The sequence below is a fragment of the Rhizophagus irregularis genome, chromosome 1, assembly GCF_026210795.1.
Source record: "Rhizophagus irregularis chromosome 1, complete sequence".
Lineage (NCBI taxonomy): Eukaryota > Fungi > Glomeromycota > Glomeromycetes > Glomerales > Glomeraceae > Rhizophagus > Rhizophagus irregularis.
Genome location: NC_089429.1, coordinates 574,365 through 594,972, shown reverse-complemented (window position 1 = coordinate 594,972; position 20,608 = coordinate 574,365). Strand labels below are relative to the sequence as shown.

Here is a 20,608-nt window from a genome sequence, read left to right as displayed (position 1 = left end):
AACATTAATAGTCCTGGCCGTCATGATAATCACGTGACTCAGACTTGCGGTTTTTTTTTAAAAAACTGTAAAAAGTTGAAGAAATTATTTAACTCTGATGTTCTCTTGATAACAAATAAACGCGGATTTAGATGCAGAAAATTATCCGTTATCTGAATTCGGATCGGTTGAGGACGGATTATCCGGATGGACAAATTTCGGATCGCATTACCGTGTCCGAAAATTTACCCGACGGTTTCCGACTGTTCCTTTTTTGGATTCTTGTGCATCAATAAATAACGATAAATACTTCTCTAATTCACGATACGATTTCAATTCACTATAACTCGTAAAAATATATATAATTATTATTAACTCTGTTAAAATTATTTTATTTTATTTTATTTTTTTAAAAAATGTTATTTCGTGAACTTAGTAAAACTGGTGTAAAAATTCCCGCAATTGGCATGGTGCGTTCACCAATTGGTATTGATATCATTAATTATATAATCTTTTAATCAACTTTTACATGATAGGGCACATATACTTACGGCTCAGCCGATGAACAAGAAAATATTAAAGCATTGAATCGAGCATTTGATTTAGGATGTACCTTTTGGGATTCTGCTGTTTGTATTTAAATTTTCTAATAATTAGCTTATAATAATGAAAATGGTATATTGAATTTGTTAATTTTAAATATAAAGGATATTTATGATAATGGAGCCAATGAAATCCTCCTTTCAAAAGTTCTTAAAGATCGTCGTAATGAAGTGTTTCTTTGTACAAAGTTTGGCATCGTTCGAGGTCCAAATGGCGAATTTAGTGTATCAGGTAAACCAGAATACGTTCATCAATCTTGCGAAAACTCTTTAAAAAGATTAGGAGTGGATTATATCGATCTTTATTATCAACATCGTGTAGATCCTAATACGTAAGTAAAAAAGTTATTCATGATATTGTCAAGAATTGAAATAATGAACTATTAATTTATGATTTTTATAGACCCATTGAAGATACTGTTGGTGCTCTAGCAGAACTTGTTAAAGAAGGAAAAATTAAATATATTGGTCTTTCTGAATGTTCTGCAGAAACTCTTCGACGTGCTTATAAAGTTCATCCTATTGCCGCAGTTCAAGTAAGTTCAATTTTATATATAATATTGACGGGACATTATTTTTAACATTCAACATAAAATAATAATAACCCTTTTCAATCTGTATTAAAAATTAAAATTATTTTTAAGATTGAATATAGTCCTTGGACACTTGATATTGAAACAAATGGAATTATGGAAGCTTGTCGTGAATTAGGTGTCACTATAATAGCTTATAGTCCACTTGGGCGCGGATTTCTAACAGTATTTGTCATTTTTTAAATTGTCCTTGTATTTTATGAAAACGTAATGATTTACTAATATATGTATATTTTTTTAGGGAAGATATAAGTCTATTGATGATTTTGAACCAAATGATTTTAGAAGATTGATTCCACGTTTTCAAGGTGAAAATTTCAATAAAAATTTGGAAATTGTACATAAATTTAATGAATTTGCAGAAAAGAAAGGCGTAACTCCAGGTCAACTTTGTTTATCTTGGATTCTAGCTCAGGTAAATATCAAAGTTTATTTACATTTTAATGTCATAACATTTTTTTTTAAGTTTTATATACTTTTCACAGGGAGATAACGTGATTGTTATTCCTGGCACAAGAAAAATTAAACATTTGGAAGAAAATGTTGAAGCAGTAAAAGTTAATCTTAGTTCTGAAGAATTGGCTGAAATAAGGCAAATTATTAATTCTATTGAAATTATTGGTAATAGATATAATGACTTTTTTATGAAGGTAGGAAATTATAATTATTTGTAAATATATTTGTCTTTTTTATTTATTTGCAATGAATTAATATTTTCCTTATACATATATAATATAGTCTTTGGATTTGTAAAAAAAAGCTACCTTCAATATAAACCTATTTTTAACGATGTATTGCTACTTTACCAATCGATTGAAATTATAACAGATAACAATAACTTATTTGTTAATTATATCCAACTCTTAAATAAAATTCAATAAACCAGAAATATTACATGAAATTTTCTTATATTACTTTTATAACTGTTTAATCATGTTGTGAAAATGTGTTATGAAAACTACAAAGAATTCATTTAAAAGAAATTAATTATGTGGAGTACAATTCGATTTCTTGTTTCCAGCTAAGAGTTTTAGCCTGATAAAAATTGTTATCCTAATTTGATCAGAGCTAATTATTTCAGTTAGAATTAAATTCGTTAACTCTGGTCAGTACCCGTCTAACGAAGTAGCACAAAGTAGTAATATCCATGACCATGAGTAATCTAAAATATCAAAAGACCTTATGCGCTAATTTGTAAATTACACTTGATATTTATTAATTTATAAGCAATTTCTATTGTTTTCTCGCATTCTCACAAAAAAAAAAATAATAATCTGCAAATTCTAGATTTAAAAAAATTTTGTTTCATGAACCTGGCAAAATCGGTGTAAGAATTCCCGCAACCAGTTTAGGATGCATAGTATGTTCATTAGTATCACTCTTACACTTACTAATATTATTTAATATAATTTTTTTTTCATTTAAAAGAGAATGATGGATTACTTTTGGCCAACCTGCCGCTTAAAAGTAGTAAAAAGGTTACATAAATTTTTATGAAATAATAGTATGATAATACGAATCCCTTTATCTTGTTAAGAAAAAAAGTAAAATTAACCTTTATAGCAAATATCCATATACGAAGACGCAATATATAGATACTGACAGTTGCACATAATATTCTAGTATTATTAACGTGATAGCTATATCAACAGAACTTTTCTAAATACGCTTCAACTTCTTTTAGATCGTTAAGGTAATTCAATATCGATTTTAACATACTGTAAATTACAAGAAGGTATGCTAATTTCTGCAAACCTATAGTATAGCGTAAATTTGGGAGATTAGTGATGAGATAAAAAAAAATATGCAATATTTCCAATTCTATATTAATTTGCTTCATAGTGCATCCTTTGTGTTCAGGCGATTTTTCTTTTGCAAGTACGATTTTGCGCCAAACATTAAAAAATTCAGCATATACCATCATGGGAATTTATTTATGATATTGTGTAGTGATGGTCAGAGATTTTCTCGGTGAAGATTAGAATGCTGATTAAATAACAAGAGTATCATGTCCGTTTCATTATAGAACATCCATAAAGGCGAGAAAATTGATTAATATTGTGATGTCATGTTTCAAGAAGCTAAACGAACAATAAACAAACCTACCTTATTATTACTTTGTAGAAAGTACGAGTTCGTTTGGTTGTAAATATCGATGATGCAAATAATGGTATGTTTGAAATTTTATTAGAATTTTTGTTTGATTTTTCGCCTGATTCTCGACTAACTACCGGGTGGTGGAGTGACACTTTTTTATATAATTCACAGCGAAAATAGAAATTAATTTTATCAGCAAATCCTAACAAGTTAAATATAATTAATATAATTATAAAAATGAAGAGACAAATAAAAATTTAAAAACGATGATAAGAATTTCATAAAGAAAATTTAAAAAAAATAAGTTTTTTACTACCGAATGATTGGATTAATTTGTATCAGCAGATGCAATATTATTATGTGAATAATCAGGATATTCTTCAGAATTTTACATAAATGGCGGTTATAATTTTTCTCACAGTTTAATACTTACTACTAGGAATTCTATGAATTCTATTGACCGATATCCCTTTTTACCTTACTTTCCTTTTTTTAGCAATAAAAAGTGAATATAAAGTGATAAACAGAAAGTTCTCATAAAATAGATACTGTCATCTATAATGTCATTATATTCAAAAAGAGATATATCTTATCATCTTCGTAATACATGTACTTTAATTTTTAAATTTGTAGACTTATTATACAATAAATAACTTTGAATAGTATTTTACGTATTATGTTATCGAAATATTATGCAAGGACCCAGAAATATATATAAAAGGATCAGGCTTAAGTTTGCGTATTTTGAACTAAAAAATCATGAAAATCTTTCCTTTTTTAGATAATTTTTGATAATACCAGTCAGAATTTCATTTCCTATTATAGTAACTGACTGACATTATCATAATTCCGGCCCTGAAAAAATGCGTACAGCTAATAGTAAAAAATTTTTTTCATCACCTGACTCCTATACATATATTTCTGGGTCCTATTATGCAACTAAAATTTAATCATCAAAATTGAATTTTGACTTCTATTTTTTGAAACTTTAAATTTTGACTCAATTAAACATAATAACTAAAAATAAAAATTAAGCACAATTTTAAAAATATAATATTAATTATTAAAATTATTAATTTAGTTAACTGAAGAGAAATAAAGACAATTGATGATATGATTTTTTTTTCACTGGAATTTATTGATATCATGGATCCAATTGAAATTTATTTTATCAATTTATAGAGTGATATATTGAATTTTATGAGGATTTGATTAATAAAATCTATTTTCCAAAAACATCATTTTTAAGAAATACATTTCATTAGTTTAGCAGAAATATATTTTAAAACTTTTTTTTTTTATTTTTTTTTTTTGTACAATCTTTAATGTTATTGGTGCCTCTGTATTTTTTACATCATGTTTTACAAGAAATAAATAAATAGATAAAAATGATCTCACAAGTTAAATGAAAATATAAGAACCTTTATTTAATTTGCTGACAATGTAGCACATGACAGGCAGATCAGTAGACAATACTTCTTTGTTTTGTTTGTTGGTCGCACCAATTTTACCATCAATGGAAACTTTTTTTTTTCAATTATTAAAAAAAAAATTTTTTTTTTTTACAAAAATGTCTAATATTCGAAAGAATTTAATAGAAGCAGCACTTAGGAGAGCCCATATGTCAATTGATTATAGTATTTGTGTTGGCTTTCATAAACAATACAAATTTTGTGAACAAAAAATTCTTGATGATGATTCTCTTACAGAAGAAGAAAAAACTGAAGCAATAAGAAAAAATAATAAATCTTATGACCGAGATAAAATTCTTTATAATTCAGGAACGAGAAGAATTTGTGAACATTGTAACCAAAAATGTTTAGCTACATTATATTGTGAATATTGTGTTCGAAATTATTTAAGAGCAAATTTTCCAAATTGGACATCTGGAAATAATGATATCGATAATTTAATAAAAAATTGCCAAACGGAAACACTTAGACCAAATGTTATTATTGAATGGATCCCATTTAATAACTTACAAAATATTGAATATCTGACAAAAGGTGGGTTCTCAGAGATTTACACAGCAAAATGGATTGATGGTCAATATGAAGAATGGGATTCTAAAGAACAACAATTAATAAGATTTGGAATTCATAAAGTAATACTTAAAGAATTAAAAAATGTTGAAAATGCAAGTCAAAGTTGGTTTGAAGAGGTTGGTAACTTTAAAAAAATAATAAAATTTATTATTAATAATTAAATTTTAAAATTAAGTTTTTTAAATATTTTTAAGGTTAGATCACATTTAACTTTAAGCAACAAAAGTTCAGTGATTGTTCAATGTTTCGGTTTAACAAAAAATCCATCAAATGGAAATTATTTACTTGTAATGAGAGGAATGGATGTAAATTTAAGAGAATTTTTACAACAAAATCATAATCAACTTACATGGAATGAAAGAATTAGAATTACTTATGAAATAATTGAAGCACTTTATTATATTCATGAAGAGAATTCAACTCACAGAGATTTGCATTCTGGAAATATATTATATTCCCATTTTAATGATGAAATTAGTGATCTAGGATTTTGTGGTCCTGCAGACAAACCATCAACAAGTATATATGGAAATCTTCCTTACATAGCACCTGAAGTTATTATTGGAAGAGGATATACTTTTAAATCTGATATTTATAGTATTGCAATGCTTATGTGGGAAATTTCATTTGGACAACCTCCATTTATGAATTATGAACATGATTGTATTCTTGCAATTAATATTATTGATGGTATAAGACCAAAAATTATATCAGAAATTCCTTCAAAATATAAAAGTTTAATGGAACAATGTTGGAATGCTAATCCATTAAAAAGACCTGAAACTCGTGCACTTTTGGAAAAAATCAGAGAAATTAAAACATATTATCAAAATAATTCAAATGAATTACCTCAATTAATAGCAAAAGTAGATAAAGAAAAAATTAACATGTATAGTAAATCATTTACAAGTAAAATTTATAAATTTGAAAACCTACCTGAACCAAAAAATGCAACAGAAGGTATAAAGTGTTTCATATACTGTATATTATTAATTTAATTTTTTAATGTTCAATATTATTAATAATATCTTTTTTATTTTATAAATAATAATAGAAGAACAAAAAGGTAATATAAAATAATAATGTTTTAGTATAAAGTCCTTTATTAATAAATAAATAGATTGAAATAATCTCTTTTTTTAAATAGCATTTTATATCAGTAGATCATATGATTTTAGTATTTCTAGTAATGGTAAGTATTTATTAAAATTATATTGAATTTTATACAATATAATATTAAATGATTCATTTTATTATAGCTAGTAATCTTAGTAAATCGAGTAATCAATATATACCAATTAGTTCCAATAGTTTATTCTTATTAGTGTTTTATAATAAATAAATACTAATTTACTGATATCTTAATTTTAGATAATGATAGTAAAGAATCACCAAGATTATCCAAAAAATTAAAAATAGAGAATGGTAAAGCCTTAAAATATTTATTTATTTATCAATCCTAATTTTCTTATAATATTTTTGTTGATAAGTATATTAATAATTTAATTTATTGATGATAGCAGACGTTCAAAATGACCATGAGAGAGAATTCGTGCAACAACAATTAAATATTGGTACTAATGGTAAGCCATATTTGTTAAATTATTTATAATGTAAATTAGTCATTATTCTATTTATTTACTTTTACAGATGAAGAACAAAATAATCCAAGTCTTCATTCAGAACAAGTTAAATCAGAAATTCTTGATGGTTTGTTTAATATTTAGTATTTTTAATAATGTATTAAAATAATAAATTACATTTATTTACTAATCTATCTATTTAATAGATGAATCTTAAATTAATTTACAATTTGATAATTTGACTGCAAATTCATTTTTATTATTTATTTTATGTTGAATTATTTAAACACTAAGATTATAGAGTAATAGGAAGATTCTTAGTTTGTAATTTAAATAATTTAGTCATTCTTATTTTTTTATAGGATTATTCAATTATTAAATAAAGAAATTATTATTATTATGAATTTATAAATTTATTTCATCATTTATCATACACGAGTGATTTTCAAAAAAAATTTTGAGCTACTATACAGACCTACACAAGTGTTAAACTATCTATACTAACATAATATCTCAACATTAACTCTAATCCGATTTCATTGCCCCAACATTGATATTCTGGATAGAATAAAATGGTCGTCACTTATGTGTTACCAAAATTTTTGCTTAAGAAAGAATTATTTAAAATTATTCCCATGGAAATAGTTGAAGATCGAACAAGTCACATGATGTAGTGTGCAGAATTCCCATGATTATGAAACATTTCTTATAATATATTTTAGTTTTATTAGTTACTTACATTAATTAACTACTTTTAGTATTATTATTGCTTTTGACTCATAAATATTCAATTATAAGTATCAGTTTAATTATTATAACATTAGTTTATTAGTTAGTTCTTGAGATTGATGAATTATATAGATATATGGAACTTATACAAAATGGTAATAGAAAAGTTTTTACAGATAATTGCTTGATTAATCATATTAGTATAATAGGATAATATTGATTAGTTCAAACTGTCATGTGTGAAAATGTAAACATATATAGGGTAATATCTTCTTTTGAATAAAAGTTGTTAACACCTGGGTAGATCTAACAGAGAGTTTAGATTGTGTTATCCGAAGTATTATTTTTTTTTGTATGATTTATTGCAGTAAACTTTTCACGTGTTTTACTGTTTAACCTTGTGTTTTATCATTATTTGTTTGATAGATTTCTATTCTTAAGAAACTCTTACATTAGTTACCATCATTATTATTTTTCTATTGGAAATTATTAGTGATACCCTTATATTTTGTTACAATATTATCAATCTTACTATTTGACCTTTTTGTCACAACTGGTCAGTTTGACATCTTCGATGTTAGTTATCACTCCAGACCAGAATAGTAATAACATATACATAGAATATGCTGAGTCAGAAATAAATTAACAATATTGACCTTGGTAAATTTATGTTCTCCACCTAACAAAAAAAAATGGATATTAGTTTTATAAGCTTTCTTGCAAATGTACAGTCATAACATACCTTGTTGCGTAATGTCTTCACAACTGGAAATTATTTTGATTGGCACTCTCATGTGACATTGTGATATGTGGCTGATTTTTGATTGATAAATTTTTTTTGTAATTTGAATTGATTTTTGACACATCGCTGACTCAGTTCGTAGTATTACTGACTCACAGTTCGTAGTAATTAGTCAATGATTGCTTATGAAAATGTATATACAGTATATATGATAAAATTTGAGTACTTTCGCAATTCTGGGTACAAACTAAATTCGATTTTTTTTGAACTACTCTCTATTTTCGCAATTATAGATATACCAAAATTATGTTAGGTTGTATTGTTTTAGGTGAAAAGAACGCATTTCCTGTTGATTTCGATACAGGCAAGACCATAAGACATCTCAAGAGAGCTATCAAGGAGCAAGCAGGATTGGCTGGACCTGCACACAAACTGATATTATGGAAAGTCAATATTCCTGAAAGCAAAAAGCAAGAGATATATGAAGGAATCGACATCAAAGTAAAGTTCAGAGGTGAGGAGCTGGACAGTGACCTCAAAACTATTGGGCAAGTTTTCAAAGAACAACTTTCTAGTGAGCACATCCACATCATCGTAGAACTGCCAAAGCCCACCACCACTGGTAAGTGTCTCCCAATGTTTTACCTCTTGAACAAGAATTGATTTTATTGTTTATATCACATTTCCTCAACCATAACTTTTTTTCAAAGGATCAGGACAATTAAAATCTTTGAAAACTGGTAAGTACGCATACAATCGTTATCGCTTGAATTTTTCCAAATGCCAATTTTAATTGCTTCTCTTAGTTGAAGAAATTATTGAGGAAATTTCGAAGAATTTGAAAAAAAGAAAGTCTAAGCCTAAATCACCTAACCAATTAGACATGCCACTGCAACATCGTGAATTTAGAGAAGCATTGGTTCGAGTTGAAGAAACTACAAGAGCTAATGTTGAGGGAGTGATAGGCAATTTGAATTATTGGTGTTTCGTCAGCTCAGGAGCCCCCGGGATAGGTAAGTTCCTTATGCCTTTTCTAAATGATTTATATAAATTGCTATCTGTATCTGAAATTTTTTAAATAGGAAAAACTCGGTTTGGAATGGAACTATTTGATCACATCCAAAAAAACTGGAAACCACCACAAGAATGGAATGACGTACATTTTGAATATCTCTATATGGATTTTGGAACTAGCCTTTACCTTGATGACTATGACTGTGAACTTATACCAACAGTAATTTTTGGATTGCGGATTGCTTATGTATTCTTTATGGAAAAAAATTATTACATCACATTTCAAGTATTCCGATCTTTAGTTCTTGCATATGGCAACGATATTTTTTTTTTTGAGTCCGTCATTAATTATTGCTATAAATCTCTGAAGTTCTCCAACAATCAAAAATTATTCTTGTATCTTCACATTGATAAATTTCATAAGATTGATGCCTGGGATGCAAAAAATAAAACAAAAGAATTATTTAAGAATATGATCCGCAACCTTGCAAAATACATGCTTACTGAAAACCTTACATTTATACAGCCATTCCTCTCAGGAACAGCACCACGAGCTATTGCTGAACAAAAAAAAACTGCGGATATCTCATTTCAATTTGTTGATTGTCCATTATTGGACAATGCATCGATAATTCGAATTATGGACCATTTTGCGACAAAATTTAAAGCACCAACAGAAAACCATGTATATAAATGGAAGTTTTGTGTTCCACTTATACAACTGCTGATGGACACTGGAGGTTTGCCTCGTGCACTTGAACAACTCTTTACCATATGTTTTATGAAATTATGTGATAATGGAGAAGAATTCTTTCGGGAACTTGAAAGTCATGATTATGATAATATTTTCACAAATGTTAAGGGTGATCTTGAAAAAATGTACAACATTTATTATAAAGTGGAAGGTAATAAGGAACTTGCCATAAAACTTTTGTATCATTGTGTTGAGGGGATCCCTATTGATGAAGACGAATGCTTAGATGAGAAGCTAAAAATTACTGTCAAAGATCTGCAAAGTGATGGACATTTTGCTCTCTCTCCTCTCTCTCCATGTTTATACCTTATTGAAATGCCATTTTTTTTTATTTGCCTTTACAACGATATCTTAAAGATTGTTAATGTGAATCTTGCAAAGACCTTTCAAGTAAAGTATTGGCAGAGATGGGAATTATTCGTGGCACATCATATTTCCTTTCGGGTCAATCTGGCCATTAAAATGGGAAAGGATAAGCTATCCCTTCGAGAACTACATCCTGGTGCTTGTGGAACAAACAATGACTTAGATATTATTATGAAATTGAAAAAGCTCTTTACATATGAGGCGAGAGAGCAATTTCCATTAAGTTTAGATTTGACGCTTAAATCTGATGGTACAAAGATCCACTGGAAGGATGGTCGATCTGTGGTTGTTAACGGTAGTTCTGCTGAATTTGCAGATATATTTCTTGTTATGGAAGATGAAAATGGAGTTTATTATCTCATAATGGGTCAAAACAAATGGGACTATTGCTCAGTAAAGATGACCGAGAGTAATGTCTATAAGGAAGATGATAAGAATTTAAGTGGCATTGAGGGAAGTCCTGAGCTTCAAAATTATCAACCTATAACGATAATATTTACCTCGCAACCATACAGGGAAAGAAAAAAGACATCAAATATTCTGATCGTTTCAACGGATAATTTTAAGAGCTACTTTGGCCCTATTTTTTCAGCACGAGCCACATTTGCTTTTACTAAAGCGATAAATCCAAATTTTTGGGAAATAAATAGTTTATAAAATACCCATGAGGGGATTGGAGAAGCTTCTATTGGTAATGTTATTGCAAAACGGCCATATATTAATAAGAATCAATATTACGAAGCGGCTAAAAAACAAAAATTAGACTTTTTCCCATAAATTCATTTTTATTATTTATTTTACGTTGAATTATTTATATAGGATTATTCAATTATTAATTATTACTATTATGAATTTATAAATTTATTTCATCATTTATCATACACGAGTAATTTTTTGCAAAAAATGTGCAAATTTAAGTGAGTAAAAAGAAAAAATATTTTAATTGCATCAGTACTGATTAATTCTGTAATATGATTAGATCATTTTTCTCAAGTGTAAGGATAATCGAAAAAACTAAGAAACTCTCAATTTCTCTCAAAAAAAATTTTGAGCTATATTTCTAAGTTCTAACTATAAGAATGATCAAAACCATTTTTAACCGCTACTCACGTCACTTAATTCTAAAGTCCCCTGTTGGTGTATGTGTCTTTCATATAACTTTGTTTTATTATGATTTTATAATGTTTGTTTTTTTTTATTTTTTTATTTAGGACTAATAAATACTTCACTTAGTGGTAATAACATTAGTTCTGGCAGTAAACCTCGTACATGACCTTTTATTTTTTTTATCTGTGTTTTTATAATGTTCATCATTTTACTTGTCTATTTAGAGTCAAACTCCTCCTTGAAAACAAGCTCCTCAAATTCCCTCAATGGGAGAATAAAAAAGAGTTTACTTTAAAAGAATTGGTTTTACATGATATCAACAAACATTGTAACATTGTAGCTGTAGATATCAGATTGGTCACATGATATTTCCACAATTTATTAATGATATTTATAGTTATTATTTATTTATAGATCAGTTACAACAATTTTTTTAAGTTATTTATATTTAGAATAGTTATATTTATAGTTTAGTTATAAATAGTTATTAGTCATAATGAGTCATAATGATTTAGAAATAGATGGAAATAGATTGGAAAGATTATGACTCATGAAGAGTTACAATCTAGTTAAAGAATTATAATATTTAGTGAAACTTCAAATATTATAAAAAGAAGGGTTGTTCAAGATATGTTTAAGGGAAATTATCCTAGTTTGAAATTATAAATTAAAGTTATTAAGAGATAATAATTTATTTTTAATGTTTAAGTGTTTAATATTGTTTACCGATGGATGGCTGATGTTGGTGACAACGTCAAAATGACTTAATTGAACACAGGATAACTAAGGCCGAAAATAAATTTTTTTCTCAATTACTGGTACCATGGTTGGTTCTCGCAAATCACTCTCAGAAAAAATCTCTGTAAGAACGTCCTTAGAGCTACTCACGTCACTTAATTCTAAAGTCCCCTGGTGGTGTGTCTTCCATATAACTTTTGTTTTATTACGATTTTATAATGTTCATTTTTTTTCATTTTTTTATTTAGGACTTAGAAATACTTCTCTTGGTGCTACTGACATTGGTTCAGCAGTAAACCTCGTACGTGACCTTTTATTTTTTTATCTGTTGTGTTTTTATAATGTTCATCATTTTACTTATCTATTTAGAGTCCAAACCCTCCCTTTAAAACTTTTACACGATATCAACAAACGTCAAAATGACTAATTGAACACAGAATAACTAAAGCTGAAAATAAATTTCTTTTCACCCACTTGCTCAATTATTTGTACCATTCTCTCTGCCAGAACATCCTTAGAAAAAAATGATACTGATAACAAAACCATTGATGTCAAAAAATCCTATATTATAATTTCTTTATTTGCAATTAATTATTTTACAAAAACATGTAATAAAGAACTATTGCTTTTCATTGAAATATTTTAAAATTTAAAATATGTGTATCAAGAGACTAGTAGATGATTAGCTAAGAATAAATCTGGCATTTTATTGTCTGGGTGAGTTAACCTTCTCGAAAATACTTTTTTTATTAATCAAAAGTAATATATGAATTAATCTAAAGTTGTATACTAGTTAAATTTATACTTGTTTATGTTGCATTTTTTTTTATCAGTTCAACAAGTCAGACTCTTGAAACTTTCTATTTTTTCATTATGTCTCTTCTATTAGAATAAAAAACGGAAGATAAGATACATTATTATCTACAGAATCAATTAAGTTCTCAATTTACTTGGCGTAACATGTCTTCAACATTCATTATAATTAATATATATTTTTTAATATTATTGGAATTTATTGATACCATATTTGACTTATATTAAGCACCCTTTTTTTTATTATAGGATGCTTAATTTTGAGTTGATGACTCGGTACTATTCAACTTTTTATTAAAGGATATCTCATAATTTAATTTGATCATTAATAAAGTAAAAATTGAATTCGTCACATTGAGACGAATTGAATAGTATTAAAATTTTAATATTTTCAGATGAATATTGACCGAAATATCACCAATAGATGCTTATTTTTTAACACACGTATAAACTTAATTTCAGGTTCTTAATATCAGTCAAATACGGTATTACAATTACTAAATATGAATTTATAGGGGTTTAATATTTCGAATTTTATAAAGGTTTATTAAAAAAAACTACTACTTATTTCACTTAATATAAAAATATATTATTGGTAAGTGACACAGTCAATAATTAATTATTCATGTTCATCATTTCATATCTTTCATTCTGATTAAAAAATGATTTAAACCTGTTAATGAAATTTGAAAAAAAAAAAATTTTATGAAAGTAATCAAAAGAAAGAACTAATTAATAAAAGTGCCAACGAATTAAGAATATATTGATCGAAGACCATGTCTATAATAAGTTAGAAAAGATTATGGTAATGCAGCTTTAGGAAAAATTGATGTAAGACAGAGGGTGACATGTGCAACATTTTAAATTTAACGATCCAGATTATACTGTCGCCATATTCAAAGAAAGAAATCGTGACAATGCAATTTCTTGAAATGCCACATTAGTGATTCACATGACATGCAGATCAGTAGACTAGTATACTGAAATTTGACGATTAAAACCATTTATAAAATTATCTTTTTGCAACTAATTAAGTCAATATATCTACCATTCGAGAAGTATTATTTCAAACAGCACTTAATAGAGTTTTTACATCAATTGATTATAATATTCACAATAATCTTTATAAGCAATATGAATTTATGTGACAACAATTCTTGCTGATAATTCTTTAACAGAAAAATAAAAAACTGGAGGCAATAAGATTACTTAATAAAGACTATGACCGAAATAAAATTCATTATAATGATGGAATGGAAAGAATTTGTGAAAATTGTAATCAAAAATGTTTAACCACATTTATATTGAATATTGTGTTCAAAATTATTTAAAAAGCAAACTTCTTAAATTAGACATCTGGAAATAATTATATAGATAATTTAATAATAAAAAGTTATCAAATAGAAACCCTTAATCCAGAATAATAGTTGAATGAATTCCATTTAAGTAATTTAGAAAATATTAAATATCTGACAAAAGGTGAATTCTCTAAAATTTATACACCAGATTGGATTGGTGGATGGTATGAAGAATTGGATTCTGAAGAACAATTAGTAAGATTTGGAACTCATGATGTAATATTTAAAAATGTAGAAAATGCGAGTCAAAGATGGTTTGAAGAGGTTTGAAATCTAAAAATATTTAAAGAACTTATTAATTTAAATACTATATTATTAATAACAAAATAATTATTATTTTTTATAGGCTAAATCACATTTAACTATAAGTAGTAAATACCCAAATGTCATTCAATGCTATGGCCTATGGTTAACAAAAAATCCATCAAATGGAATTTATATGCTTGTGATACATAAATTTAAAAAAATATTTACAACAAAATCTAAATGGAATGAAAGAATTAAAATTACTTTTTTAATAATTGATAATCTTTATAATGTGCATAAATTCACAGAGATTTGCATCCTGGAAATATATTATATTCACAACTTAATGATTTTTGCGTATTAGTGATCTTGGGTTTTGTGGTCCTGAAGACAAACCATTAACAAGTATATATGGAAATCTTCCTTACATACTGAAGTTATTTATGGAAACTTTTTAAACCTGATGTTTATAGTGTTGCAATGCTTATGTGGGAAATTTTATTTGGACAACCTCCATTTTTAAATTATGAAAAAGATTGTAATCTTGCAATTAATATTATTAATGGTATGAGACCAAAATCATATCAGAAATTCCTTTAAAATAAAAAAAAATTAATGGAACAATGTCGGAAATGCCAATCCATTAGAAAGACCTAAACATTGTTATACTTTTGGGAAAAAATTAGAGAAATTAAATTATATTATCAAAATAAACCAAATGAATTACCTCAATCAATAATAAAAATAAATAATAATAACACGAGCAGTAAATCATTTACAAGTAAAAATTCATAAATTTGAAATTTACCTGAACCAAAAAATGCAACAGAAGGTATAGTGATTATTTAATAATTATTATTCATTTAACATCATTAGTGTTAATGATATTCTTTTTTAACTAAATAGAAGAACAAAAAGGTAATGTTGATTTTTACTAACATTTAAAAGGTCTTTGACAAATAATAATTTTAAAAATGATATTTTTTATAGTAAATTATATGATTTTAGTATCCTTAATAATTATAAGTATTTATTAAAGTTACAATGAATTTTTATAATAAAATCCTAAATAATTTGTTTTTATCTCTTAGTTAATGATTTTGGCAAATTAAGTGATCAAATGATAATGCATTAAGCATAAGCAATATTATCAAAGATAATAATTAAAAGAAAAAAAATAATTTAATTCTTATTCATATTGATTATTTGATTTTAGCTAAGCAGTAAAAAAATATTTGAAGTATTTGAAGTACTTAAAATATTATTGATAAGTTTAAAAGAATGGCAAGTATAACATTTAGTAATTAATTTTAATAAAGCTCGCATTTTATTAAATTTAATTTTATTAATAATTATAGATACTCATAATGATTATAATAAAGAAACGCCAAATGTTGAATTAATGGTGAGTAAATAAATCATTTAGTAAAATAATTTTAATTCCAATTTAGAAAACAAGCAGCATCTTATTAAATTTATTATTATTTAGCAATAATTGTAAATACTCAAAGTGATTAAATAATACAACGACCAAGTGTTGAAATTAATGGTAAGAAAATGTTTGTTAAATAATCTAAATCTTCAATGATATTTAGAGATTAATGAATTTATTTTTTTTTAGATTAATTCACAATTAATTTTGAAAGCAAACCATTTTATTATTTATATTCTATTAATATTTTAATTATTTAAATACTAAGAAGTTGTAGGAAAATTCCTAATTTGTAATTTATATAACTTAAATTTCCTTTGTTTTTACAGGACCATTCAATTATTATATAAAGATAATTATAGATTTATTGCGTCATTATAAAATGTTATATATGAACAATAATATGTACTAAATTTTAATGTAATTTAATATTTTCGTCTAAAATGGAATTTTTTTTTTTTACTAGGCAAATTATAAATCGGTAATTAGATAGTTAACCACTCAAATTTCCAAAATCAAAATACAATCCCAACATCCATTGTCCTGAAAATTTACCATCCCAAAAATTCATAATCCCGAAATTGATATTTCCGAAATTCACTATCCCAACAGTCATTAAATTTATAACGTTATCAATATTTGATTAATAATTGGAAAACATAATTATTGTTAACTGAATTACTTTTATTTATTTTTTTTTTAATTAATAGTTACAGTATTGTAGGAGCATTATAAGTTTTAGTACTGATAAATTTTGTAGTCTGGAGCGAAAGGAAAAAATTTATGGTCACGGGTATTATATATCCACTCACGTGATTAGCGTCCAGCAAATTCACGAACTTTTTCGTTCCTAGTTATGAAATTTCAAAAGTAATTTATTTCGTTCATCGTTAATCCCACCTAGTGCGGTATTTTATTTGCAAAATGTAAAATCATAATCCGAATTTTCGGGACTATAGATGTGGAATTGTGTCTTTATATTGAGGTCTACAAATAATGTTCAGATAAAAAATTTCGAATAACCATAATATATTATTAAACATTCTTTATAAATACTAATTTAAAAATGATCTATCCAAGTAATTATTATTCTACTTCAGAAATATTCTAAATAAGCAAAGTAATTAAAATTTCTAAAAATAATATTCATTTACATAATGAAAATTAATTAATTTTTTTTTTTTTGACTTAATAATCAAAAGACTTTACGGACATAAGAAAACAACTGTCATAAAAGTTTGTTTCTGGAGCAACCAATTACCCAACTACCCTTATGTTTAGAATGTTTATCATGTTACAAAGACACAAATAATAGTTCTAACTTGTTTAGATTTTAATCATTTTAATCCCCAAATTTGAAGCAAGGTGAGTGAAGGTAATATGTTAAAAACAATCGTCAGCTCTATCATAATATATTACAGTATATCAATATTATAAAATTATTGACCACCTATTTCAAACATATAATTAAACGATACTTATTAATAAATGAAAGTACATACAAAATAATTATGGTGGAATCTAACGATAAAGTTTAAGTTTTGACGATAAAAAGGGAATTCATTATCAAAATTGCTAACGAACGAATCAAAAAAATTAAATTTAAAAATTTATTATACCAAGAAATAACTGTTGTCACCATTATTAATTTTTATTTGCATAATAGTTTTTAACTGCCGTATAGAGTAACTACTGTATAGAGTAAAATAATTAAATAATTGATTTCACAATGCAAAATTTATTGGAATAGAATAAGATAAAAAAATTGTTTAACGTGAATTTTTGAAGATCTTTTGATAATCATTTTGATTTCATGCATCAAAAATTTTTGAATGGTAAAGAATAAACTACCCGCTTAAAGTAAGTAACTTGGGAAATAAGTTTTTTTTTTTATTTTGATACGTATTAATAAAATTTCCGAAATTCAAATCAATACCGAATTGATTCATAAACATTAAATATTTAAATTAAAAATTTTGGGTTTATCAATTATCCGGTAAAACCATTATTATTTTCTTTTTTTCATTTCATTTCATTTTATTCCATTTCCTTTTTTTTTAGAAAAATTGCCTTGACTCCCCTTGGCCGGAGGGGTCAGAAAATGTCTTTTATTCGTTCATGAATTTTGATAAAAGTGATGTATAAAAATCCTGCAAAAAGCATGGTACAGAACGTTCATCAATTGATATTGATGTCATTTAAACTCATTAATTATATAATCTTTTAATAACAACTTTAATTTCTTTTTATATGATAGGGTACTTTTATTTACAGTTCCGCAGCCGTTATTAAAGTATTGAATCGAGCAATGACTTAGGATGTACTATTTGGGATACTGTTGTTTGTATTTAAACTTTTTAATAATTTAGCTTAAAATAATGATAATAATATATTAAATTTTTTAATTTTAAAATATAAAGGATATTTATGGAAATGGAACCAATGAAATTTTCCTTTCAAGAGTTCGTAATGAAGTGTTTCTTTCATTTTCAAAATCTGGCATTGCGAATAGTGAATTTAAAGGTATATCGGGTACACTATAATACGTTCTTCAAGCTTGCAAAAACTTGTAGACCCATTAAAGCACTGTCGACGCTTTAGTAGAACTTGTTAAAGAAGGAAAAATTAAATACTGTATATTTGTCTTTTTGAATGTTCCGCAGCAACTCTTCGATGTGCTTATAAAGTTCATCCTATTGCCGAAATTCAAGTAAGTATGTCAATTTTTATTTATAATATCGACATTATTTTAACGTTCAAAATGACTAATATTAACCCTTTTGATCTGTATTAAAATTATTTTTAAGATTGAATATAGTTCTTGGACACTTGATATTGAAACAAATGGAATTATGGAAGCTTATCATGAATTAGGTAGCTTATAGCCACACTTGGACGCAGATTTCTAACCGTATTATCATTTTGAAAACGTAACAATTTTACAAATATATGTATGTATATGTATTTTTTTTTTAGGAAAATATAAGTCTATCGATGATAAAATTTATTCCGCATTTTCAAGGTGAAAAATTTCAATAAAAAATTTGGAAATTGTAATGAATTTGCGGAAAGAAAGGCGTAACTTCAGGGCAACTTTATTTATCTTGGATTCTAAGCTCAGTTAAATATTAACCTTAAAAATTTATTACATTTTAATATCAACATTTTATAAACTATAATATTTTATATACTTTTTACAGGTAATAATTTTGTTGTTATTCCTGACGCAAGAAAAATTAAACGTTTGGAAGAAAATGTTGAAGCAGTAACAGTTAATTTTGGTTCTGAAGAATTATTTGAAATTCAGCAAATTATTAATTCTATTGAAATTGTTGATGACATTTATATGAAGGTAGGAAATCACAATTATTTGTATATATATTTACCTTTTATATTTATTTACAACGAACTAATCTTTTCCTTATACAATAATACATAGACTTTGAATTCGTAAAAAAAGGCCACCTTCAATTATAACTTATTTTAATTAACTGAAATTATAACAGATAACGATGACTTATTTTATTTGTTTGAATCTAATAAATTAAATAAAATTCAATAAACTCAAAAAATAATATGTGAAGATTTTCTTGATAACTGATGTTGTGAAAATTTGTTACGAAAATTATAAAACTTTTCTCATTTTTGTATAAACTTTAAAAAAGTAATTAATTATATGGAATATAAATCAAAATAAAATCCTTTCTTGTTTCCGGTTAAGGGTTCCTAATTTTGGTCAAAGTTAATTATTTCATTCAGAATTAAGTAGAAATTTGTTAACTCTGATTAGTACCCGCCTAACTAATAGTAGGACTTGACTCGTGAGTAATGGGAAAAGGGTTCCAACCTAAAATATTATATGACTTTATGCGTTAATTTGTAAATTATACTTGATATTTATTAATTTATAAGCAATTTCTATTTTTTCATCATAAATAAAAAAGTAAAATTATCCTTTAAATACTTTTTCGATACTTTTAGCAAAATATCCATATACGAAGTCGCAAGAAGACATAGATATCGAAAGAGGTAATTAATATTCCAGTATCATTGACAGAGTAGCCTAAATCGACAAAACTTCTCTGAATGTGCTTCGGCTCGCTAAAGTTAATTCAATATTGATCATACATACGATTCTTACAAGCCTTGTATTTCTGTTTTTAATTTAATATTTTCTTTTATCGAACGTCATTGTTTTCAAATATCTCTGAAAAATTTTTTAATTATTTGCCGGTAATGAAAGAAGAAGAATAAATAATATGATGAATTAAATTGAATCCTACTTTCATTACTAAATCAAAAAAAAAGTAGTCATTAGAATATATTGTAAGTTGTTAAAAGTGCGCCAATTAATAAATAAAATTTCTACCTCCAACCTCAGTTATCATTTGATCACGCTTTCGTTATCAG

At 26.0% G+C, this 20,608-nt stretch overlaps 4 protein-coding genes across 5 annotated transcripts; all 4 read left to right on the top strand.

The window, feature by feature from the left end:
- The first annotated feature begins 318 nt into the window (after positions 1-318).
- On the top strand, positions 319-2,073 carry OCT59_000104 (uncharacterized protein). Its single transcript, XM_025320703.2, has 8 exons — positions 319-449; positions 516-608; positions 687-913; positions 985-1,117; positions 1,226-1,339; positions 1,416-1,589; positions 1,660-1,824; positions 1,913-2,073. The coding sequence occupies exons 1-8, from the start codon at positions 396-398 to the stop codon at positions 1,925-1,927; spliced, it is 975 nt and encodes a 324-aa protein (XP_025170745.1). The 5' UTR covers positions 319-395; the 3' UTR covers positions 1,928-2,073.
- Positions 2,074-6,556: 4,483 nt separating this feature from the next.
- Positions 6,557-7,116, top strand: OCT59_000103 (uncharacterized protein; the record flags this gene model as incomplete). Its single annotated transcript, XM_066138595.1, has 5 exons — positions 6,557-6,596; positions 6,688-6,741; positions 6,840-6,899; positions 6,967-7,026; positions 7,106-7,116. 5 exons carry the CDS (start codon positions 6,557-6,559, stop codon positions 7,114-7,116), a joined length of 225 nt encoding a protein of 74 aa, XP_065988074.1.
- A 1,560-nt stretch (positions 7,117-8,676) lies between these two features.
- OCT59_000102 (uncharacterized protein) lies at positions 8,677-11,161 on the top strand (the record flags this gene model as incomplete). Of its 2 annotated transcripts, XM_066138593.1 has the most annotated exons (5): positions 8,677-8,992; positions 9,081-9,110; positions 9,177-9,383; positions 9,453-10,263; positions 10,353-10,368. In XM_066138593.1, 5 exons carry the CDS (start codon positions 8,677-8,679, stop codon positions 10,366-10,368), a joined length of 1,380 nt encoding a protein of 459 aa, XP_065988072.1. The 2 variants fall into 2 exon arrangements, with proteins under 2 accessions (XP_065988072.1, XP_065988073.1); XM_066138594.1 differs by having other exon boundaries at positions 9,453-11,161.
- Positions 11,162-18,335: 7,174 nt separating this feature from the next.
- OCT59_000101 (uncharacterized protein) lies at positions 18,336-19,652 on the top strand (the record flags this gene model as incomplete). Its single annotated transcript, XM_066138592.1, has 7 exons — positions 18,336-18,362; positions 18,456-18,491; positions 18,619-18,721; positions 18,862-18,908; positions 19,006-19,072; positions 19,399-19,550; positions 19,638-19,652. The coding sequence occupies 7 exons, from the start codon at positions 18,336-18,338 to the stop codon at positions 19,650-19,652; spliced, it is 447 nt and encodes a 148-aa protein (XP_065988071.1).
- Between the last annotated feature and the right edge of the window lie 956 nt (positions 19,653-20,608).

What these genes read in the sequence shown, in the direction of transcription:
- OCT59_000104 (XM_025320703.2), top strand. Translation starts at nt 396, where the DNA reads ATGTTATTTCGTGAACTTAGTAAAACTGGTGTAAAAATTCCCGCAATT. An exon ending in AAATTCCCGCAATTGGCATG is followed by an intron (nt 450 to 515) that starts GTGCGTTCACCA and finishes TTTACATGATAG; the next exon opens with GGCACATATACTTACGGCTC. An exon ending in TTGGGCGCGGATTTCTAACA is followed by an intron (nt 1,340 to 1,415) that starts GTATTTGTCATT and finishes ATATTTTTTTAG; the next exon opens with GGAAGATATAAGTCTATTGA.